Source organism: Aythya fuligula, chromosome 9, assembly GCF_009819795.1.
Source record: "Aythya fuligula isolate bAytFul2 chromosome 9, bAytFul2.pri, whole genome shotgun sequence".
Classification (NCBI taxonomy): Eukaryota; Metazoa; Chordata; class Aves; order Anseriformes; family Anatidae; genus Aythya; species Aythya fuligula.
In genome coordinates, this window is record NC_045567.1 from 11,312,769 (window position 1) to 11,338,010 (window position 25,242).

General features: G+C 42.2%; 1 protein-coding gene across 1 annotated transcript in view; it reads left to right on the top strand.

Moving 5' to 3' along the window:
• RYK (receptor like tyrosine kinase) overlaps positions 1-25,242 on the top strand; it is a 58,438-nt gene that overhangs the window by 8,050 nt on the left and 25,146 nt on the right. Inside the window, exons 3-9 of the mRNA XM_032193250.1 lie at positions 10,832-10,953; positions 13,884-13,983; positions 15,238-15,372; positions 17,647-17,703; positions 18,657-18,801; positions 21,650-21,750; positions 24,617-24,742. Of these exons, the coding sequence (XP_032049141.1) occupies positions 10,832-10,953; positions 13,884-13,983; positions 15,238-15,372; positions 17,647-17,703; positions 18,657-18,801; positions 21,650-21,750; positions 24,617-24,742 (786 nt within the window). The remainder of the gene's footprint in view (positions 1-10,831; positions 10,954-13,883; positions 13,984-15,237; positions 15,373-17,646; positions 17,704-18,656; positions 18,802-21,649; positions 21,751-24,616; positions 24,743-25,242) is intronic.

Consider the following 25,242-nt stretch of genomic DNA (forward strand, 5'->3'; position numbering starts at 1 on the left):
CCACCAACGTGCCGCTGTCACCGCAGCCCAACGGATGAGCTGTCTGCTGAAGAGCGGGTGGCTGAGTACCCTGAGGTCCTGAAGCACGTGTCCGTGTGGTATGTGACCTGTAGCTCAGAATCTGGTTCTTTTGGGCAAACGTTCCTAAATCTTCATTTTCTACCTTTCAAGTGCTTGCCACTGAAGAATTGTAGATTTTTGCATGGTGTATGCAAAATGAGAAGGATTTTTTTTTCACTTGAAATGAACTCAAAAGCTTACTGCAAGTGCACACCGCTAGCAGGAAAGCAAGCTTCTGCCCCGACGGACGCCGTGCACAAAACACTGAGCTGCTGCTGCTGGCCTCAAAGCGTGCTCGTGTGTGCTGCTGGAATGGATGCACCAGGTTAGGGTAACTATTTCATCACCTATCCCTGGAAAGCCCTTTAGGTGATAGGTGCTTACGGATGGTTTTTCAGTGCTGTAGGTGGATGTCTCTCGAGCCCCCAGCAGGACGAGGGGTGGTGGGGCTGCGCGAGGCCGCGTGCAGCAACATCTGGCGTGTGGCGAGCTGCAGCAGGTTGGGACAAGTCGCTTGCATCACGGAGTTGAGCAATCTGTTTTCGGTTTGGAGCCCTCCAGTCTGCTTGGATGCTTGTCCGTCTGATTTACCGAGTATCACAGTTCATGTCAATATTGTTCTGAGGTTTATGAGAACAAGCTGCATTTGGAGTTCCTCTGCCTTTCTCCGTGCTGTTACCTCGCTGTTAATTTACTCAGCTCAAGCAGCGGACGGACGGCTTTTTCTTCAGAGATGTGAGCAGTCGCATAATGCCATGTTTGTACTGTTTACAAACCAGCAGAGGAATGTGCTTCCAGGAGTTGACAGTAGCCTGTGGAGGCAGCTTGTAGCCTGGATGGGGACTGCCTGGAAATCCCTTGTTCTGCTGCCATTCCGAGGGCTGTTGGGCTGAGGGAAGGCCAGGTCTGAATTGCACTGATCTCCCCTGGATTGCTGCGGTGGGTTTCTGAGGCTGGGTTACTCACACCAGCGTGTGTGCTGAGACTGGAGGATGCTGGAAACCATTTCGACTCCTGCGAGGCCCAGGTCTGTCCCGTGATAAACGTGTGTGGTTCCTGTAATGTTCATGTGTCGGGGCTTTGGGAGCAGTCTGACCTCTGAGCCTGCCAGGAAAACAAAATCCCAGAGCTGCGTTCCTCACTCCTGTGGTTTTACACCTGCGTTCGGTTGGGCAGCGTCTTATTTCTCACCATTAATTGTTGGGCCTCTTTGAGCACGTGCTCTCCTTCTCCCTCTGGTTCGTGGGCAGAATGGGAACGAGAGAGGGGAAATGAAGGCAAAGAGCTCCCTGTGTGCATGAGAAGAGCCAGCAAGAAGGGCTCGCGGTGCTGGGAGGAAGGCAGAGACTGCCCTGAGCTGGAGGCAGTTCCTCCAGTAAAGCAGTGTGCACTTACAGTTGTACCTCAGGATGCAGCTGTGAAGGCAAGGAGGCTGAAGCTCATTTAATCAGATGCGCCTCAAGAATTAAAGTTTTTTTTTTTCTTTTTTTTTTTTTTCCTGAATGGCAGCAGCACCAGCAGATCCCGTGTAGGAATGAATGCTGACGCTCCCTGCAAATGCCTTGTGGCGGTACAAAGGGCGCGATGGCAGAGGCTTCAAACGCATTATTCCTCTTCCAGCTCTGCCTTTGTCCTTCTTTCAAGCGGATAACTCACATATTTGCCCTGACCGCTCTGGAGATCTGGGAGCAGAAGCAACAGCATGAAACTAATGCGATGCTTTAGAATTGCGCTGCCACTTACCGGGTGTTGAATGGCCGTAATTAAATTAACCAGTATATTGATTTCACCATGCTGCTTGGGAAAGATAAGGGCAGTAACGTAAGCGCTGGGGCTGCTGCTGGTCGGCTTGAGAAGCTGCAGCCGTGATGCCAGGGCTAGCACGGTGAGTTCGAGGAGGTTGGTGAGCCAAAAGTGCTTGTCCTCTGAGACGTGCTGGCCTTTAGGAAGCTACTTGGTGGCCTTGTGGAGTAATTCCTTATAAAATGAAAGCTGCAGAGCTTTAATTTTTCTTCTGAGTAGAGAGGTCGCCACGGAGGTGAAGGGACCTGTTTAGGTTTGGGTGGAGTTTGGTGGTGTTTCAGCCAAGTCATGGCGTTGTGTCGAAACCTTCCCAAGTGCCTGAACAGGCATAGAGGCTGATTTGTCCCTTCGGCAGTGCTGTCAGTCACGGAATTAAAGCAGGAGTCTCAAAGTCAATGGGCCTGATGCATTGAGGAAGGGCTCTGTGTGTGTTTTATGTTTTTTATAACTTCCACTCAGCTGGGTACTCCTTCCTGAGCTCCTCGTGCCCATGTGGCTGCTGGTTGGGACACTGCTCAGAAGGTGCCAGTACTGCTGAGCTGGAGTGCTTGTCCTGCTGGGATCACTGTCAGCAGGGGGATGGATGACTCTAACTAAAAGGAAAAAAAAAAGTGGCATAGCTTCTGTGGGTAGGTGACACCAGAATATTGCAAACACACGCTGCTCGTGAGTCCAAGTGACTCATGGCGTATCTTGGTTAGGTGGTTACCTTTTGGCCAGGAGGATTACAGCAAAACAATCCTAAAGGGTTTGTGATACCTGTGAGTGTTTCACTTGAAGCTGTTTATGTCAAGACACCTTCTGTCGCACACTGGCAGTTCATGAGCGTGGGACCTTTCTTTCTGTTATCTAGTCCCAGTGGTTCCTTTCCTTCTAATTCAAAAGGAACAAATGAAACACATGGAACTTCTCGATACAATGATGATATCTGGGATGTTTGCCATTACTAACAATTTACTTTTTTATTTCATAAATGTGCCTAGCTACCGTGTGCTAACAATCAAGTTGTACATAATTTAATCATAAAGCAAACTTTACTGAGCAAATCAGAGTGCCCTCTGTCACCTCCAGCCCTGTCTCTGCACCATTCTTATCCCAGCCTTCCCACTTACCCTCGCCTGCTGCTTCGGGTACTAGATACATAAGTTCCTGGTACCAATTGTTGCCTGCCTTCAAGTATCTCAGTGCCGTGCTTCTCTTCAGCATCTCTATTTTGGACTCAACCCTTCAGGTAACTCACGTGCACTGGCCTGGCAAAGCCACTCCTGGTTTTGTTGAGAGGTGGTGGGTTTCTTTTCCTTTTAAGTTTCAAACGAGCAAATGTCATTTTAAAAGTGTTCTCAGAACAGTTTACTTGTATTCTACTGCATTTTTTTTTTTTTTCGCAGTTAAGGACAGTGTGGTCTTCTAACCCTTTTCTCAGCTGTCTTTGTAGCCTATCTGTCAGAAAAATGAAGATTTTTCTCTAAGTGAAGGAAGGAAGAATAAGCAGACAGGCTGCTGAGGTGGAGTTGTTGCTATTGTTCAGAGATAAATAGCAGGGTAAGCAGCTGGGCATTAGGAGCCTTCAATGTGTTATGGTATAGATTAAGTTAAAAATTGCCAACCTCATTCTGGATAATAGAAAGGTTGGGGTGGGGAAGAGACCTTTTAGAGATCATCTCGTTCAACTTGCTTTTACTTCAGCAAGTGCCATCTCCACGGGGAGGCTTCCTGTTGAAGGTCTGCTCCGTGACTTCTACAAATGCCTTTTGGTGAGAAAAATGTTGTTTGCCGGTGGTGCTGAACTTGCAAATTCAGCATCTGTAAGGTGAGTTGCATCAATTAGGTGAAAACAGCATCAGGAGGGTACAATGTGGGTGATCTGTCAGTGAATATTTGTCAGGATTTAATGAGAGCTCTCAGCTAAGGGTTTTCCTTCCTGTTTGCTAGCTGCTGCGAAATTTCCTCCTCAGATCCCCTGCTATGGAGTCTCGGTTGGTTTTCAAGGATGCAGTCATACCTTGAAGTTCTGGAAAATAATTCCTTAGGTTGAAAGCCTTGCCTACTGTCTGCCATCTCCTGCTGGTGAAAAGTTAGCTCTGCAGAGGTGTACCAGCCCTTTGTGTAAATAACCAGTCTGTACACTTTCTGCTCCGGCCAGGCACAGAGCAGTCGTGCTGTTGGCAGTGGGGCGTATGCCTCTGCTGGGAGAGGTTTTCTGGCCAGGTAAGAATGGATTTCAGTCTGGAGCCTCACCAGCCACCACGTTACACGAGCAAGCTGATGTAGAGCACCTGCAGAAAGAATTTGCCTGTTTCAGGATGCTTTGCTGACGTGTCAAGCCATGAATTTACTTCTGACCTTTTCTGTGCACTTGATACTTTTTTTTTTCCCCAAGGTGTGTGGTACTGGGTTAGAAGATGTTCCTTTCTAGCAAAGCACAGACTGAAAGGTTAGAAAAATGGTTTAAAGAGCTCTTGGGTGAGACAGAGATGCACATAGGCAATGAACTATGCAGAGGTGGGAAGCTGTTTAAAGAAAAAGTGTGTGTGGGGGGATTCTTCTGTCTTGTTCTCCCAAGTCTCAGGGCTTAGGGGAAGGGCTATTCAATAGTCAGGGAAGGAAACTTTCTAAGCAAAAGTTAAAAAATGTATTGCTGAGCACTGGCAGGTTTCTGCCTGCTGGTTTGTCTTCCAAGCTTGCCACTGCGCCATGTCCCTTGACTTTCTTTAGCACCTGGGTTATGAAAGCAAAAGCTGCTGCTTCCTCATATTCATACTGAGGTTTTACTCTCTTCCTACTGGCATGTTGGTCATCAGTCATCCTTCCCAGGGCCTTGTGACCTGCTCAATGTTTAAAAGCAAATATTTCCGCCCAAATTCCCGACTGGCAGCCATAACTGGCAGGTTGTGTCATCGTGGAGAACTAAAAATGTAGTAGGAGGTCTTCATCTGTTGCTCGTTTTATTAAAAATCTGCTTTCGTTGTTGGGTATGCTGGCTGTGTGCAAATAGGATGTAAGGACCATTTATATTTTCAGATGTTTAGTGTTACATTTCCAATAGTTCACTGTTTTCTAAATGAAACTGATGCATATGGAATTTGTGTTTGATTTCCTTGGTATTTAACTCCCAGTTGTGTTTTCAGCCTTGTGTATGTTGATTGCCGAGCGGAACTAATTAAATACATTCAAATTAGGAAGGCTCGCTCTGGGAAAGCGCTCTCTTTTACCCTACAAAAGAAGTCTCTGTCGCCAAGCGCTGATTTTTAATTTTACAGCCTTGTTTTCATGTGCTTAGCCTGGTGTATTAAAATATCAGAAGTCTTTCAGCGCGTATGTGTGGAACCTTCTGTGGAAGTCACCAGCAAGGCTTAGGATCTGAGGCGGGCGTTTCAAGCTTTGGGTGCATTTATAACGAGTGAAGATGAGCAGAGGGGACAGAACTATATGGTACCTTCCCTCAACAAACTCAGTTGCTCAGTGCTGTGAAAAACCTTTGCTTTTAAGGCGTAGCTTGCACGGACCAGGGCAGTGGATGATGGTGAAAGGATGTTGAAGCCTGAGGTTCTTCGTCTCCCGTGGATGTTCATCCTGGAGCACACGTCCCTGCTCTGCTCAGAGGCTGACCCGGATGAGATCCTCAGGAGACGAGCTATCGTTCTCTGGAGCACACGAAGCCCTGGAGAAATGCAGCATCTACACAAAGCTAGGAAGTTGTTTCACCGTGCAGCTCTTTCCATTTAGTTTATTTTGGTGCCTGTGAGTCAGGAGCAAGAGTGGCTTGCTTTGTGATGGCTGCAGTGATTTTTGCATCACGCTGCAGAGATTTCTCAGCTGTTTATGTTTCTTCATGAAAAGAAGAGTTTCTTCATAAACTCTTACAAATTACAGACTAGCATATTGAGAAAATTGGCATTTATTTCAGTCATTTGTGTACGCAGACAGGAGTCTACCAGAGGGCTGGGTAGGCAGCTGGGAGGGCCAGTTGTGTCAGCTGTTGTTACCAGACTGCTCTTACTGGGATGCTTCTTATTGCAATATGAGTATGAGCTCTAGTCTAACAGCAGTCTGCCTAACTCTTGTGCTGCACATTTGTTTTAAGTCTCTCATTTTTTAATTTTTTTTTTTTAGACAGGGTATTTGAGAATTGCAGTGGGATGATTTGAGGTCTGCTGCTTGGGGTTTTATCCGAAACAGGCTCTTTTTTAAGGAAAACGTGTTACTACTAGTGCGTGTTGTAGGACAGATTTGCTTCATGAGAATAAAGTCTAATTTTTCCCATGCTGGTAGAGGCAAGCTTCTTTTGTATATTGTGCTAAAAAAAAAAAAAAGAGAGAGAAGAAGACTTGAAGCTAGACTGCTTTTGCACAAGGGCGTTTGAAAAGAAGTGTTTTGTTAGGCTGCTAGACTGACATGATCCAATTTTGTAGTGAACACAAGGGCTGCCCAGCATCTTTTGCATTTGGGAAGGAAAATCAGCCTCTCCCCTTCCTTTCTGAGCTTCTTCAGATGTTTTGTTATGTTAAACAGCGAGAAGAATGACACTTTCTCTGTGGTGCTGCTTAAATTCACCTTTTTGTCTGTGCTCAAGTTTAATTTATTCTTTCAAGCTTGTGCCCAAGGCTGGCGGGGTACGAAGTTGTGGAAGTCCATAATGAAATTTAGGGGTTGCCTGGGTAAAAGGGTGTCAGCTTTGCCTTGAAATGAAAGCAAAGCATTGGTCTTACAGCTCACGTGAGCTGGTGTAGGTTAGTCAGGTCCCAGTAATGAGAAACTAGATCCCTTGGTATTGTGCACATGGGCTTGTTCAAGGACGCTTGCCAAAGCACAACCGCAGCCGATGTTTTAAGTTGTTCACCGATGGCCAATGTACTGCTTAACCCAACGGAGGCATCCCCGCCAAGCTGCCTTTCCTCCCCTGCAGTTTGTAACCCAACAATTTTTGGTATTTCTTTTTAAGGTTCTCCTCCCTTTTCTTTAAGTTTTACTACTTTGGCTAGAAAATCATTATTGAAGAGCTTCCCATGGTCTGTAGTGGTTTGTAATGCATCCTGTTATTTCTTCTACAGCCTTTTTCTCCTTTTATCACTGCATATTGCAAAAACATACCAATTTAGGCTTGTTCCAGGAGGTTCTGTGTGCTCTGGTGTATTTGCCCTACTTAGGATGCGAGGTGGAGAGAGAGTTTAACATAGGAGGAGCCTGTCATCTGGCAGAATTACATTTATTTTTTCCAAATGGTGTCAGTCAGTATGATTTCATGGAGCATTATTACTTTGTTAGGCATTATTGAAATCTTAGGTACTTGGAAAACTAATCTTCTTTCTTCTTTTCCCCAGCAACCTGCTACCTAGGCTGTTTATGTCTTACACTGCTACTGAGTTTGAAAGAGACTTACACATTAAAAAAGCAAACATCAAAAATTGAGATTGCATGTTTGGATTCTAAGCGTGGTTTGGAGAAGGGGGGGAAAAAACCTTTATCTGGATAAGGTCACAGTAACATTTTAGCATAAGCTCTAGGTTACTGTTGCTGCAGTCTTGCCCTTCATTTGTGGTGCTTCTGAGCATCCTCACCAACTCAGGGAGCTAAACTGACTGAGAAGTGTTCCCCTGTGGTGTTTTTGTTGTTGTCTTGAACCTGCATCAGCTTTTTGCCAGCTTTACTTCCTGAACTTGGCTTGCTGAAGGTTTAAATGTTGCATGTAGATGCGAGTATGTGTGTCTGAATTAAAAAAAAAAAGGTGAAATGCAGAATAAAGGCAATTCTGAATTAAATAAACTGTCATGGTAATGGAGCCTCAAGAGTTTCCTGCAAACTCCTAAATCAGTTTTAATGGCCAGCACAGTTTCACCATGTGTAAAAAGGTAGGTAGATAACTAAGAACAAAAATCCTAACTGCACAGGAGTGGTTCACAGCCAGTACTCAACATAACCAAACCTATTTGACTCCTCAGTGAGGCTGAGCGTTGTCCTCTTCATCCGAATTTGTGGGAAGAGAGGAGCTGGAAGCAACTCACCCAAGGAGTTTGCTGTGGTGTCCTCACACGGGGTGGCTGCTGGGGCCTGGCAGGCTGTGCCACGTGGCTTTTTTTTTTTGGAGAGAAAAGAACCTGTGCAACTCATGTGGAGTGAGATTGTTCCTGTGTATTTCTCTGTTTCAGCATTTGGACGTGCATTTATCCATCTTCATAGAAGTCCAGTGAGCCAGGCAGATTTCTGTTTAAGAATTAAGAGCTGTACTAGGAAACCTCTTAAATTATTTTTATTTGCCAGCATTTTAATTGGAGCATAATTTTTTTGAAGCAATAAAATTTGACATTGATTCTCATGCTGCTCTTTAATAATGCTTTTATACCCATGTAATCAACATCACTTGTTAGTATCTAGCTTTTTATGGAAGTACAGGCATTAAAACACTAGCAGTCTATATAATGAAATTACTCAATATTGTAGTGTGCTCCCTCTATTAAAGCTTAAAGATGTAATTGATCTGCTGCAGGGTAACTTGGTTTTGTACACCCTTAGATCACATTGCACATCAAGATATTTGTTTGCTGGCTTCAGTTAAAGGAGCCTTGTCCGTGACTTTTATAAAGGCCAACTTTTATAATGTCTGCTTTTATTGCTGTGCACGTGTTCGTTTCCTATAATCAGTTTCTCTACAAGGGTTATATCAAATCAGGGACTGTCACCTTGAAAATCTCATGTTACAAGTTCTGAACCATCGTTTTCTTGAACCCCAAATCATTGGCAAGACCCTTTATCAGCGAGAGAAGACGGTTTTATTCCGAAAGCAATTTCATTGTTCCACTGCGTTGTTTCACCTGCTAATTCTTTTGTCCTTGTAATTTATTGGAGTAACTTGTACGTACTGGGTTTAATATAAATACTTTTGTTTAATCAGTTTATGCCTGTAAATTTTCCCATTGTTCAGATCTAAGAGCAAGTATCAGATAGTTGTGAGCTCTTTCACACGCACCTGTCCATGTTGTCTATGTCTGATGCAGGTTTCATGTATGTGGGTGTGTGCACATAGAAATTAGGTGGGTCAGTTGTTTGGAAAGTTCTCTTTGTCTTCTTTCAGAGTTTTAATTTTGGTTCAAGGTAGATGTGTGCTTGTCCCCCCTCCTCTGTGTTTTACTGGTGGATGCGCTCTTGTAATTCTCATTAATTCTTGAGTGGAAAAATTGGCAAATTGGAGAGATGAGGTTTAACCTTTACTTATATATATAACTTAACACTGTCTCAGGCTGACTATAGGCAGCACGTAAAGGATCACATGTGTCTTTTCCTGTTCAGGATCTTGTTTGAGTGTGTGCCTCCTTCGGACTGCTCCATTCGGTAGATGCATTTTGTACATCCAGTCTCTAGGGTTCTCCCCCTCTGCATCTGTGGTTCTATACCCTTGGGTTTTGGTTGTTTCAGGATGTTAATGAGCCAGCAGGGTATAAAAGTGGTTAACAGTAACAAGAAGGAAGAAGAATGTCTTGGCTGTATTTCTGTGTCTTGTGAAAGCAAGGTCGATTAAATCAAGTGCTGGAATAAGCAAGCACTTAGCACTCTGCCCTGATCTGCGCTCAGTTTTTGCACAAAACAGGAAGAATTATTTCTCTTAAGCTAATTCTCCCTTTCATCAAATGCAGCATGTCTACACAGTTTGTTCTATTTCTTAAGAAAGAAAAAAAAACAAAACACAGAAATCACCACCACCAAAACATACAACCTTTTGTACTTCCCGAAATTCTTGGAATAACTTCAGGGTGCCTTAAACGCTGTCTTGTTGGAGTGGTAGCCTCTCCGGTTTTCTTGACTATCTAGCCGTAATAAAACTAGCTCCATTATTTATGTTCCCCATCGTACTGCGAAGATTTTAATTGAACTCTGTTCCTGCTGCGTAGCTCCTGCTTGGGGCGTGCACCTGTGTCTGATGTGCTCGGCTGTTCTCTTACTGTGTCCACGTTTTGCTGGGCATGGGTAGCATTGAACAGGGAGCAGTGGAAGAAGATGCCTCGAGATGAGACAAGATGGTGTTGATTACAAACAGTATTGTTTTGGCCTGAGAATATGGAGCTGACAATTAATTAAGCAGCTGCAGGGAGTGGGGCTAATTTGTAGTGGCAGCTTTGCCTCTAATTGCTGATGACACCCAGGGCAGGCTGTAGGGTCCTACCCTGTGTTCATTGTGTCCTTGGAATATATGCAGTGAAAGATAACGGGATAACGGCAGCTTCAGGATGTTTAATATCAGAATATGCTTTTTTTTTTTTTTTTTTTTTTTTTTTTACAAAAAATGCACTTTAATATTCTGTAGTAAATAGCTCTGTGGGTCTTTCAGTTTTCTAGGTTTACTGAAATGTTCAGAAAGCAAACAGTAGACATTGAACATTAGTATTACTTAGTGTACAAATGTCATTTCTCATTACGTGCTTTGTGTTTCCAATGCAATTGCCTTGAAGTTGACTCCATTGTGCATGTTTGTCAGCCTCAGTGGTTTGGAGGGTGCTTAAGAAATGGGCTATTCCGGGAGGAATTACCTACAATTAAAGAGCTGATAATCCAAAGCAGTTTGTTTTGAGGGTACACAGTTGTAAATAAAAGCAAAATCGGACATGTGATTCCCAGCAGCAGACAGAGGTTCATTCATGAGGGTCTGTAATGATCCTAGTGGAGTAAGGGCTCTTTTGGAGGTAGTGCATCGTGTGAAAAGTCTTGTTTCCTTCCACCACATTCCAGCTTCTACCTGTTTATTAGGCTGCGGCATCTCTGTGAAATTGTTGCTTTCCCAGGAGTTTGAAGCACTCTGACGTGTGAGCACTGATCTCCAAACGTGCAATTGCATTTATGGACGTGAGGAAGTATGTGCTTAAACATCCAAGCAACGAGTGGAGCTGGTGGTACTGAGAGCTGCTTTGTTGTGGTGTGGTGCTGCTGGATCTGTCCTGCTCTCTTACTGCTTTCCTTGTTTGTTCTGCTCTTATTACAGGTCTCGATGCAGAGTTATCTTATGTGAGGAATGATGTTGTTAATCATTACGCATTGTCCTTCAATCTCTTAATACCCAGCGAGACCAACAATCTTCACTTCAGTTGGCATGCTAAATCCAAGGTAAGCAGGCATAATTTGTGTTTGAGTATTTGCTGCATGATTCACTTAGTGAATACCTGCTACTATAATTGAGTTTTTTTCTTTGCAAAAAATAGCATCTGGTAGTACAAAAGAAATGAACTAAGAAGCTAAAATAATAATCACGTGATTGCAGACAATAAATTAAAATACTCTATATCCAAAACATCCCTCTCTTCTTTTAGAAAGGGTAAGCACTTCTTTTGAAATACGTTATACTTCTTGCTTCAGAATAGACAGATAGACAAGCTCCTGGCTCTGTAGTATCATCTGGTGGTGAATTGAACACACAGAAGTGTCAGCCATGAACTAAAGCCTCTGGAAATCAGATGCAGAGCACTTGTATTTTAGAGTTTTCCAGAAACAAATGCTTGGAGATGAGGAGAATCTATAAAAGTAGCATCTAGTATGTTATTATTTGAGTCTCAATTAAATGGAAGGGGATTTTCACTTTGCTTAATCACCATATTTGGGGCATGCAGTAACAGCTGTCATAAGATTGCATATGCTTTTACATTTCGAAGGATTTTCAGTTACTTATTTTTGTAGATGAAATGATCTGTTTAGTCTCTGCCAGATGTTTGTTCATTTTTTAAACTCAAGCAATAATTATTCTGCTCTTAAACAATAAAGACTGCGATAAAGCAAGTAATGTTTAACAGCTCTACCAATGCAATTTCTAAAGACTGCTTCTGCCAGTGTTCTTTCCTCTGAGGTGTAACTTCTTACAAGATGTGAATTTTGGCCCACAGAATTATTGCAGACAATGCAAGCCAGCCCTTCTACTTCATACCACATTCCACTTTCACAGACATTTCAGTCACTTGCCATTTGAATAAGACCTTTGAAGGAGTTTCCTTGTTACTAACAGCTTCAGCTAAGAGCTGAGTGCATTGCTGTGCCTGTCCTGACTTTCCTTGTCCCATCTGTGAGTTTTGAATAGATTTTTTTTACAGAATCACAGAATGGTTGAGATTGGAAGGGACTCCTGGGGTCCATCTGGTCCAACCCCTGATTAAGAAGGGCCAGCCAAAGCAGGTTGTTGCCCATGGCCATGTCCAGAAGCCTTCTGAAGACCTCGAAGGTGAAGACTTCACAACCTCTTTGGGCAATCTGTTCCCCCTGCACAGTCCGAAAGTGCTTCCTGATGTTTACAGAGAGCCTCTCGTGTTCCAGTTTGTGCCCCTTGTCCTGACACTGGGCATCACTGAACAGAGCCTGGCTCTGTCCTCATTGCACCCTCTCTTCAGGTATTTATGTACGTTGGTGAGATTTTCCCGAACATCCTTTTCTTTAGGCTGAAGTCCCAGCACTCTCAGCCTCTTCTCATAGGAAAGGTGCTCCAGTCCCTCCAGCATCTTGGTGGCCCTTTCTTGGACTTTCTCCAGTGCGTCCAGGTCTTTCTTGTCCTGGGGGGGCAGAACTGGACACGGTACCCGAGGTGTGGCCTTACCAATGCTGAGTAGAGCAGAAGGACCACTGCTGGTGATACTTTGCCTAATGTAGCCAAGAACACCATTAGTCTTCTTGGTGGCAAGGGCACGTTGCTGACTTACATTCAACTTGGTCTCCACCAGGACCCCCAGGTCTTTTTCTGCAGGCCACCCAGATGGAAAGCAGCTCTGGAGTTGTTCCTGCCCAGGGGCAGCACTCTGCATTTCTCCTTGTTGAACTCCCCAAGGTTTTTGTCAGCCCACCTCTCCAGCCTGTCAAGGACAGATGGCTGCATGGCCTGCTGGTGAGGTAGTTTTGTGCCCTCTGTGAATTACCAGAGGGTGCACTCTACCCCATCATCCAGGTCAGTCCCCCATTATCGACCCCTGGGGGTACTCTGCTCAGTACTGGCCTCCAGCTTGATTTTGCACCATGACCCTCTGGATCTGGCCCTTTAGCTACTTTTCCATGCACCTCACTGTCTGCTCAACAGCCATACTTCAACAGCTTCTCTACAAAAATCTTATGGGGAACACTGTCCAAGACCTTGCTGAACTCCAGGAAGACATCCACTTCTCCCTCCTCATCCATCTGGCTGTTCGTTTCATTACAGAAGCTAAGTTCCCCTTGGTGAATCTTTGTGACACCTCCTGATGATGTCCTTGCTTTTGTCTTTTGGACATGTGTAGGTAGCCCTCCTTCAATTACTGTGATTGCATCACTTGACATCTTCAGTGCTAAATTTTGTAGGATTGGCATATTGCCATTTCTAGGAATATGGGAACTGGGTTACGTTTCTACTGTTGGCATCTTGATTGAAAAATCAGTTTCCTGTAGCTTGCTAACATAAATGTATTCCATGACCTCTTTAGAAAGGGGAAAAAGGAAGCTAACATGCAGAGTCAAATGGAATTATTTCAGCTGAGTCTGGAGGGTTAGGGTGAGTTTCCAACAGGAACTTGTAACTCAGCTACAGTAGGTCCTGTGCATAATGAATGACCATTTGTGGAATCAACTTCTTCAAGTGAAAACAGAATTTTGACTTCAGGTGAAGATGTTTTTTAAGCAATTTCAGCTGTGTAGTTTATAAAACTGACTAAAGGAGTGGGATTTTTTTGAATTCCTGTGGTGTTAACAAATTGCCTTTTGAACAAGCAAGCGTAAAAATATCACTGAGCGAGGTTAGTGGTTTTATTTATTTATTTTTTTCATACTGTGATTTAATTTCTGACCCAAATTTTTGAAATTATTTCAAGAATGGCTTTTCTTTTGGCTTTCTTAATTTGAACCATCAAGAGTCTGATATTTAGACTTCATATAAGAAACCTTGAATTTGGGCACTTAAAATCACCAATATTCTCTAAAAATAAGAAACAGGCTTCTTAATGTTAAGAAAACTAATCAAAAGGTCCGCAGCATTTCTTTTTACTACTGTAGAGATTTCTTACATGTTTTCAATCTCCCAACTTTTGTTACAGGTTGAGTATAAACTGGGATTTCAGGTAGATAATCCCATGGCTATGGCTATGCCCCAGGCCAACATTTCTTTACAAGGAGAAGTTCCTCGCACCCTCTCAGGTAAACAGATCACCCCATGCCCCCGGACACATACAGCTAGTACTGCTAGAGCTTTCTGATGGTACTTGTCTCTTTCCAAAGTGTGTGTAGTGTTGCATAAAACCATAACCTTTCTCTATTAAATGTTATAAACTTATAGGTCTTCTGCAACAGTTATGACGTTGCTGAAAGGGTATTATACATTGTGACTGCTAGTGTAAGAGTAACGTTTTTCCCCTTGTGTAGTGGAGGACGTTTCATTGAAATGAAACAATGTTTTTTGTGTTGTTATAGACACATGCACGTGTATATATATATATATATATATATATTTATATGCATCCATGTGCACACACAAATTTCCTTTCAACAATAATAATTAGCAATTGCATGGACTTAAAAACAAACAAACAACAACAAAAAAACACACAGCTTTTAACTTTGCTAGCCTACAGAGACATCATTTCAAGATGTGTGGAAGTTGATAACATGTTAAGAGTTTATGGTAAGTTTGAAGTCAAGAAAACTATTCTGAATATGTATTAGCTGCTCTATAGAATTTGTACTAAAAACAAATGTGTTTGTTTCAGAAAGTGCACAAATGATCGTTGTTCCTTGATCATTCAGTTATGGTTCCTCACTGCCTTGTGCTCTGTTAGATACACAAGTGGGAACAAAATGCATGTTTTGATGTTTTGGCTTTGTACCACTTCTTTGTGAAGGCAGAGACTAGGGAATTAGGCTTGTTGTGTCTGCTCTGCTGGCATCAATAATGCTGCTGTGTAAGCTAGAAAGTAAATACTGTACGATTAGTTTAAGCTTTGATTCCAGTCAGATTTGCAGAGACCAAAATATTTAAACTTAACTGTTGTAGAAAAAGCTGACCTTCATGGTGTTTGAGAAAGCAGTGAGGGAAATGGAAATTTTTGCATTTCTGCTCTAATGCAGTTTTATATTGTGAGAGCTCCAACGCTAGTGGAAGGCTTGTGATTTACCTCCATTTGCACGTTACTAAAATTATATCTGGAGGTAAACTTTTAATGTGGCTCACGTAAGTAAATTTATTTCAAATTAAACTACTTAATGCTTTCATAGCTGTCAGAAATTACAAGACATAGACACTAAAATAGCATTTGTTTATTAATAGATTTTTTTTTTACAAAATGTACATTAAACATTGTTTATAAAGGCCCTTATCTATTTAATATTCTTTCACCATGATGTCTGAAATATGCTCAAACTTAATTGTAATGCCTGTTTGTTGTATGCTTGCAGTGTTTCGTGTCGAACTCTCCTGCACTGGCAGACTTGACTCTGAGGTCACAATACTGATGCAGCTCAACTTGACAATAAATTCATCCAAAAACATCACAGTTTTAAATTTCAAACGGAGGAAAATGTGCTACAAAAGTAAGACACTGTTTCAAATATTCAGTGGTTTTTAGTGTTAAAGCAGTATAGGAAAAAGATGTGGGAAGATACACTTGTCCTTGGTCATGTAACAATCCACGAGAGTGAATTATGGAGAGGACAAGAAGTAACCAAGTAACGTTTTGATTTCCAGAGAAAAATGTGTGCAGTTGGTAGAAGCAGAAGCTGATGAATTAACAAATTCCCTAAGTGTTGTGCTGCAGTGTGACCTTCTCACATATATAGCAAAAAATATATATGTATATTTTCTCTGTTGTACTTGCAAGGACGAAATCAGATTCTTCAAACCTGCAGCACTGTGAATATTCAAAGTTTCTTCTAAAAATTAACAGCCAAATCTACTTTATAAACTGAGATAAACTTAAAACTAGCTACTTAATAAATGTGACCAGATGTTACTCTTTCAGACTTTGAGTACAAAATGATCTTAGTAGATTGACAATGCAGGCTTCAGGAATCCCAGATTGACTTTCCTGGGTTTTGACTTAAGAATCTGCAAGCACAATTTATTCTTGAATTGTTGCTATCTCCTGTTGCTGTTTCCTGGAAGTATTTTCATAGGCATCAAAAGAAGATTATTTTTGAGAATCCTGAGAGCTGTATTCTCCTTAAAAATGGCTTCTGTTTCCTGTCCTCAGGCAGCGTTTGAGCATGGCCACCTCTACACGTTCCTCTCAGCACTGCTCAGTTTACATAGAGCCTTTGAGGACAGTAGTTAGGTTTTAGAGGGGAGCCTGCCACTTCCCTGGAGTCTGAATGTCCATGGATGCACTTTTGCAAAATGTGTATGAAAAAGCATGTGTGGCTTTTTACCACATAACACCGATACCCATGCTCCTTGTATTGATGTTATGACAAAATCATTCTTAATTCAAAATGTCTCTTTCTAGTAGAAACAGAGATCTTTCTGATACTGTTTAAGACAGAAAACTTACCTTTAGTTCATATTTTCTTGGGTACTTTTTCAAATGTTCTAAGTGGGGGAAATGTGGACTGTGTGTGCCTTCATACATTATTGAGCTGCTAAGTGAGCTGAGGGGGTTTCCATAGGTACTGCACCAGCATCAGGGTGTGGGAAGTGGAGCTGCTTCTTAAATTATGCAGAAATAATTACAAAGATCATGTTTCTGTGGGTTCATAATCATGTCAATGGCTTTTTTGAAAGTTGTATGTGGAATGGTATACAGCATCGGGGGATTTCTAATTTAATTTAGTGCTTAAGTTAACAATATGCAGGAACTTGTGAGTGGTTTTGCTCGAGGCATTCCTAATACTTCCTCCTAAGGCTTAAAAAAAAAAACAAGCAAAACTCTCAGATCTTTTTTCCTTTTGCTTGATGTACTTTTTGACAAGTTTATCAGGCTGAACTAGCTTGCCAAGGAGTCGGAAGGGAACTGTACTGGGGAGGAGGCAGCTCTTTGCAGCTAGGAGCAGGAAGGGGGATGTGCAAGTGCATCTGGGCTTTTGCAGTCACGGAAATCCATGATACTGCCTCAGACGCATGTGAAACCTCAGTGAGGTTTATCTGAAGTAGCCTCCACAGCCTGTTTTCCCTTGGTTTGTCCCTCCTATGTTAGAGAGACCAGTAGTAAGCGTAATGAAGACATATCCCCTTCCTAAAGGACCATTTTCACCCCAGAACCCAAGCATTGTCTGTTTGGCTTTTATTTTTTTACTTTTTTTTTTTTTTTTTGAATATTTAAATTTAATCCTTCGGTTTTAAAACACTCATGGTTCCAGCATCAGATGAGAAGGCAAGGTGATCAGGGCTGCATTTCTTAACTTCTTCCTGGATGAGTTTCATTAGTCTGAGTAGTATTCATTGAACATTCAATTAATAAATGATTTCTTATCATACAGTAACCAATTATGTGAGGTTTTTGTTTTGTGACTGTATATGTGCACTCTTACTCTCCACCTGCTTTTTCTACTATCTGCTGCTTTGGACTTTGTAGACAAGTCAAAGGGTTTTTAACTAGGTAGATCCAGTGGGTTTGGACATGGCCTCAGTGGACATGCATGTTAGTGATCACACATCTGACCTATGTGTCTTGAAGCCTGGTGATTTTTTTTTTTTAATTTATTTATACAGTGGTTAGGAAATGGAAATCTAAAAATAACCATAGCCCTTAAGTCAACTTGCCTGTTTGGAAAAACAGGTTTGTTTTTCAAGAAATAGGCAATTGACTTTCTCTGAAGGACTTTAGTAATAAATACGGGCCGAACTTAACATTTTTTTTCTCATCTGTTTAGAGCTTGAACCAGAAGTAAAATCTCCAACATCTGACAAAAATAGCAGCAAGGCTATCTGTAAGTAACTCTGAGTGTACCAGGTACTCCAAGTGTAAAGAAATGAAAAACTTGTGATGGTTTTTGTTTCTACAGCCTTCCCTATGAACATAAACCCCACTAAAATACTGGGTTTAGCAGAAACACCTGGGGAGTATTTGGTAACTTTAGCTGGGAGTATATCCTAGTGAAGAACTACTGTTCCTACTATTGTAACTTTTTAAATCGTGTCTCAGGGGCTGTTTTCCCATACATGACTCTGATCTATCTTCTTGACTTCAGGACTTGTCTGGTTTGCTGTTTTGACTTGTCAGAATCAAATTAATAGAACTAGGTGGTTTCCTTTACTCTCACTCCACTTCTATCTGTCAGTGCCATTGACGGGCTGTGCTCAGCCTTTGTGGAACCCAAAATGTAAATGCTTTTCCCAGTTTTCCCAAAATGCTTTTTGAAAGCAGCGGAGAGTTGCTTAGTTTCCCCTTCACCACCCTCTGCCTCTTGCAGGGCAGTTGTTCTCCACAACACCTTGTTGTAATCTACAGGTGGCTGGGGTTACTCAGGGCCCCCTGATGATAAAGCAGCTAAGGCAAGACCTGCCACCTCCTGCTTCCAGTCCCTTTGCACTGTGTTGCACCCATGGTGCAGTTGCAGAATTTTGCCCTAAAGCTTTGTGTAGCTGAGAGCCTTTTGAGAAGGAGGCTTATCATTCTGTAGGAACCTGCCTTTTGTCCCAGCAAAAAAATGGAGGCATTGAGTGACTGCTGGCCTGTGCCCTGCCTTGCAGCAGCAGGAACCACCACTTTGAGGGGTACTGCAGTCTGCCTCTGTGCTGGCTTCATCTCCCAACTCCTGCTGGACCTGGGTGGTGGGGACACTTCGGGCGAGTCTGGGAGCAGTGCTGCCATCCTGCCATGTCAGCACGCTAGTTGATTTTTCTGAGAAAGGTTCAGTAACGTTTCACCTTTGTGTTTCAGTTGATCCTGTAAATGCAGCTCCCACCACTTCTACCCGCGTGTTCTACATCAGTGTAGGCGTGTGCTGCGCCGTTATATTCCTGGTGGCAATAATACTAGCTGTCCTGCATCTCCACAGTATGAAGAGGATAGAGTTGGATGACAGGTACGTATTCAAGGGTTTCCAGGCCATTTTTTGTGACAGAACTCCCAGGCTTGTGGGAATTCTGGCCTCCAAATTAGTCTTCTGTTTGCATCAAATTAGTCTTCTAGCTTGCAATTTCTGTTCTCAATGTCAGCCTGCAGCAGTGACTACCTCTGCAGAGTTGTGCTGCGTGCTGTACTCCAGAAAGGCAGCAGTTGCAGGTGCTCTGCTGGTTATGGTCTGGAGACTTGTGGCCCTCAGGTTTTTGCCAGAAGAATTGCGTGGATGATGTGCACAAGTGGTTGGTTACAAAACTGAAAACGTGTCTCTCTTCAAATGGGTTATCAATCCCATTAAACCAAAATGGCACGTGCACGAGAGGAGGACTTGCAATGTCAGCCCCAAGGGCAATACAGTTGGCGTGTCCTTTACCTTTTTCATGTATTGAGCGGAGTTTTGCTGGGTGGGTTTAAACACTGAAGAGGAAAGCAGGTAGACTGAAGCTCTCTTGGAGGCTACGTGAACAATCTGCATTAGATGCAACTGTTAAGGATCCAAGGATTTTGAAACCGAACACTTCAGAAATGCAGTTGGGAATGTAGGTGGTCAGCACTGTTGAAAAGATAACCTTGAATGGTTTTTGTTCCTGCCTACGGTCTCTCAGGCTAGCTTGTCCTGCAGCTCAGACAGATGCCGACCTGTTTTTCTTTCAGTCTTTACTCCTTCTGTGTTCCCAGACCACTTGGTTTTGGGGGGATTCAGTGTGCCAAGTGTTAACAGTACCTGAAGGCTATTTCTCAGTGTCAGCTTTCCTGAATTCATTTGTTCCTAAATTGTCTAAATCTTTTAATCAGTAGTAGTTAAAGGATGTGCAGCTTTCTTTGTTCCATAAAGGAAAAGCATTAAATTTAGCGTGTGAATATACACATCTAAGAGTTTCTGAGAGTCTCAGTCTAGCAGCATTATTCTCCACTCCGTCATACTTGATTTTTGCAGCATGCACAAGAGCCAACAAAGACCCTGCAAAATGATCTTTCGGTGCTTGGCTGAGAAACTGCTTTAGTGTTTTAATTTAAACTGTCTCGCATTAGTAATAGATGTGATCAATGGCTGCTTGATGGAAAGGCTAGCCAAGGAATGTGTGAGAGAATAAACAACTTTTGATTTGTTTTTATATAAGCTCAAAATGGCTCTGTAAAGAGGTTCTGAATCAACGATGATAATGTCATTAGGGTTCACAATGTCCCAGGAGCAAAAGAGGATGAAAACCCCACTGCTATTGCTCTTAATTTCAAAAGGCAGAACTAAATAAAAATGAGAACGATTGTTAAATAAAAGCTACAAACAGGCAGCTGAGTTTATGGGCTGCATATGGACTATTTGAGAACATTGTATTGAAAGTTCAGTGCAAATGCTTCCATACCTCCTATCAAAGGCGCTTGAAAAAGTGCCAAGGAAAGTTGGCATGGCTTAACAGCAGGATAATGGGCGTTACTAAAAGCAAGAAGGCATCTTTCAAAAAGCTGAAATTTTGTCCAAGTGAGAAGATTTAACTTGTTTGTCTTTATGATCTTTCTTAAACCTAAAACCAGAGTAAAGCCAACCAAAAAAGTTGTTTCTCAAACTTGCAACAGGCATAAAACAAATGATTCTTTTTTCAGACTTGCCTGCAGCAGGAAGCCAGCCAGAGAAATCGGTACAGCTATTAGGTGATCAAGTTACAAAAGGAGTTTTTAGGGAAGATAAAGCCATAGCAGGAAAACAAAGCTCAAGTTCTGTGTTGGTGTTTAATGTGGTGACCATGGCAGAATGCTTCCTTCTGGGGGACTTGCTGGAGCATGAATCACAACGGGGAGCTTTGAAGATAGCACAAAAAGTTAAAATGAGTGGTAATAAGTTGCCAGCACCAGAGAATATTCTTTTAGAAACTAAAGGAAGTTAAGCTGGAATAGCTAGACCATCAGCTGTGCCTTTTAACCTTGTCCTAAAAAATATGCTGGAACCATATACCGGGAAGGCAATGAGTGTGGCAATAACTTAAAAACATCTTGAGAGTTTTATGGCTGGTCTGGATCTCAGTAAGCCTGGTATTTTGTAGTGTGAGAATTAGTTTCTTTTCGAACAACAACAAAAATTAGTGATTATGGTACAGTGGGGAGAAATTGGCTTCTTTAAAGGAAGTCCTGCTTCAAAAACTTAACAGTGGGCCTTGAGGGCATCAGCAAATACACCCAAAAAATCTTGCAGGGACAGCTAGCACTGCTAGCTCAGTGCTCAAGAGCAGCCCCAAAAGCAAATAAATGTTAACTGTGTGGCCATAGAGAGTTATACCCAAAAGCAATCGTGTTCTTTGTTCTGCTAACTGTGTCGGCAGTAGTGGAGACTACTCCGTAGTCTCCGAAAGGAGTGTGTGTGGGGACATGTTTGTGTGTGCTTGGGAGGGAGATCAAGAAGCTTGTTCCAGCCTTATCAACTGAGCTAATAACGGGTACTGTCTTTGCCTGCAGGGTTTCTCACCTGTTCTTAGTCCATTGCAGCTACAATAACTTTTTAAATAGCTTTTTTTTGGTAGTATTTTATCTTGTGGATAAGGCAAGAAACGTTTCACTACATCTTTGTGAAGTTTGTGTGTTTATTGCATACTGTGTGCAGCTGTGGTCCTTCTATCCCCCAAAAATCTCATTGTAGGACTTGTAGGAAGAGGAAAGAAGGGTGATGAGTGTGGATTGACAAAGTAGGCTAGTGAGAAACTTTAAAAAGGCCATTTGTCCAAAGTCCAGTCTGAAAAATTTTGTGCTTAATCTGATAATTTTGTATTTATTACAGTATCGAGCAGTTGTGTTCATGTCTATTTTTGTTTTTAAAACAGCATTAGTGACAGCAGTAGCTCCCAAGGTTTATCCCAACCTTCCACGCAGACAACGCAGTACTTGAGAGCCGATACACCAAACAATGCAACGCCAGTAACCAGTAAGTGTTAATCTAATTACAGAGCCTTGCAACAGACTGTCTTGGACCCAGCTGGAGTATTAGTGGTAGGGTCACACTGAGTCTGTATTCAGAAATACAGAAACAGAAGAGCAGGAAAAACTCCTGTCTCTATTAGTTTGTCTCTTTTGAGTTCATGGTGTGTGGTTCATGTGGTTTTATTTAGCCATGTCATAGTCAAGATTGAGGACTCCATAAGATCTGGGACATAGGATTCATCACATGAGTGTGATACTGCCTTTGGGTCAACGGGATATTCTCCCTGCACGTAGATCTGTCAGCGAGAAAGGCTGCCCCAGTGTCTGAAGCATCTGCTTTCTTAGTGCTGGAAAGAAGCTGACTTCTGCAGCATCAAGCAGAAGGTGGGATGGATCTGGCAGAGGTTACAGTAAGGAAGGATCTGAATAGCCTTAGCCTGACCATTTGTTACTGACTGGAGACCAAAGCAAGTGACGTCATTGACTCCTGATGGTTATTTTATTATTTTTGCCCTGTTGCTGCAACATGCAAAGAAACAGAATGGGGCAGAAAAACTTGACAAGGGTTATATATTTATGCCTCCTTTTTAACAGCTTTGCTTGAAAGAATACAGGGGGGAAAAAATATTTCCATAGAGAAATAGAGGGCGAGCAGTGAATTAAAAAAGAAGGGTGAAGCAGCAGTGATTTATATGCTCTGTGATGAACTGATATTAGCTGTGTTCTGAGCTAACTCAAATTCCTAACAATATTTGTTATTTGTCGAGTCTTTACTTCTGCAGTTATTGTCTGTCATCTCTAGGGGAGAGGTACCTCGTATAGCATAGTTCTAGTGAAGGGATCTTCCTGAGATAAGTAAGGAGGGATTGATGCAGCACTGGGTGTGCAGGTCAGTCTCATCTAAGGCTGGACTGACCATGAACATTTGCCTTGGCCCTTGTGCATACACACTGATCTCTTCTGACCGCTTCTGCAGAGCGACTGGCTTTTTGTTGACTTGGGTCTTTGAGCTGGCACGTAGCCTAGCTGTATGAGCGCTGGTGTTGGTGCTTGGAGGGGTATGGGTCTGCAGGACTGAACACTGAAAGAGAGCAGGACTTAGTCCAGACTAAATTGGCTGGCTCAAAGCACTGCTGGAGGGTCTGCTTTAAAAAATCTGAAAGTAGCCCAGGCTAAATTGGCTCAAATTTCTTCTAGAGCCTACTTTAAAAGATCTGAAGTGAGGTAAGGATTTATGGTAAAAAGTGAGGGGAAAAATTGGGGGCCCAGCAGGAGGAGTGAACAGTCTCTGTTAATCTCAGTTGGCTGTTTCTTTCAGTAGAGTAGAAATTGCCAAGCTGAAATGGTACTGTGGTCCTTGAGATCTTTTCAGGAAGTGGCTTCTGTTGTCATCTGCTGCCACCAATGATTCTCTATCCTGTAATGCTTAAGAGTTTTGTATTAATAACCCAAAGAGTCTTTTTTTCAGCAATCTGATAAGTAGAAATGTCAATGTCTATCCTTTATACATTCTAATGTTTATCCTTTGGAGCTAGGTTAAAAACAATGATTAATGGCTTGGTTTTTTATTTTTTTTTATTTAAAGCAACTAATAAGACCCCAAAATCTCTCCCATTTTTCTTCTGACTGCACTTAGTAGTGATACTAACCATCTGAAATCACAAGGGAGCAGTGCATGAGTATCACAATTACTGTTCAGCCCTAGTGTCTTCCTGTTTCCTGCCCAGGTGTGGAAGCAGGTGTTTACCTAGGACTGAACTCCTGCAGCTTTGGGAAAGTCTTGGCTTTCTTCTAAATTGAATGAATTACCTCCTGAAACAAAAGAGATTTTTGTAATCTGAGTTCATCTTCTATTTGTAGAAAGCTGCCTGGAAACTTTATATGGTAGAAGCATTAAGAGAAATGCATCTATTAAAAATTTCCTTTCCACATAGTTCGGAAGAAACCATGCTGTTGACGTGTTATCGACCTCAGGTTTTCAGGTTGGCCCTCTAAGTGGCACTGTTTAGTTAAAATGATTCTTGGAAACTCATCAGTGAGCCTCATGCAAAACGGAAGACTAGAAAGCAAGGTAGCCTACAAACCAGGTCCTTATTAATGATTAAACTCTCCTCACCCAGATACGTGTGGAAACAGCTGTAATGGCACCTGTTTGTTTAGTGTGTTCAGACCACGCTGCTTCAGAACGCCTTGTCTTTTAGGGGCAGGGGAACGCCCCCAGAAACAAAGGAAATGGTGAAAATGAATATAAGAAAAAAGGTTGGATGCAGAAAATGAACAGGAGGATCACTGTTAGACCTTCCACAGTCGTTTTAACCTTGCATTCAATGACATTTAAATTTTAAAATTTATTGTCAGTGACTCTCAGGCTTTTTCTCTAATAATTCATGGTCTTGATCATGAAAAAAGTCAGGCCTCTTATGCCCAGAAGAGGGCACTGATATTTCTGGTTGTATTCCTGCTCCAGTGTTGGGGTAAGGTGTTTTCCTGATGCCACTAAGTCCTCCGGCAGTCTCCAACCTCAGTCTTTATTTCCCTACTGGCAGGGAAGTGCAGCGTTGTGTTAATCAGCTTCAGTATGCAAGAAGGAGCTTTATTTACCTGGTGTTAATAAATAAAGAGACTTGGTTGCATGGCACTGTATAGAATTCGTGTGATTTTTTTTTCTTCAGAGATTATTACATTCATGTGGCTTCTCCTGTTTTTTTCTTTTTGTTTTGTTTTGTTATTGTTTAATGCTCTACATAACCTTAAGTACACACTGCTTGCATGTCTTTGTACCTGTAGGTGGTGCTGAGGTGAAGCAATGTGCTTGTGTTCTTATAATAAGGGTATTTATATTGGTTTGTTTGGCTCTGCTGGCTCCTCAGGTTATCCTACATTACGGATAGAGAAGAATGATCTTAAAAGTGTCACTCTCATGGAAGCAAAAGCTAAAGTGAAGGACATAGCCATCTCCAGGGAGAGGATAACTCTAAAGGATGTGCTCCAAGAAGGTATTTAAAGGACTCGGGACACTTGTTGGTTACAACGAGGGGTATATGTATGTATTTTTTATAGCTAGATTTTTCTGAAATTAATCACGGGTGATGTCTCAGGTCTTTATGACTTTGGTGGAGGTAAAGAATGATGGATGATGTTTGTATTTGGGGTGTGTGGGGTGTGGGGAAGCAGCTCCAGAATTTGTTAGAACAGGGGAGCGACTAATTGTGTAATGTAAATAATTCAGGTTGTCTGTGTTTAATAACCTGGTTCTTTAAGAAAGAAAAATAAATGAAAGGGTGAGATGGCTAAGGAGTGAGGTAATCAGCTGAGGCTGTAGGTGGCAAAAACTCATTTCTGTAAATTGACAGATAACTTCATTTAAGGGGAAAAAAATGCCACTGTCATCTAAATTCAGTCAGTCTCCGCTTTTAGCTTCTACTATGGACATCTAATCCACAGATGCAAAATTAACAGCTCTATTATGAAAAACTTGGTGATGACCCCTTTTTGA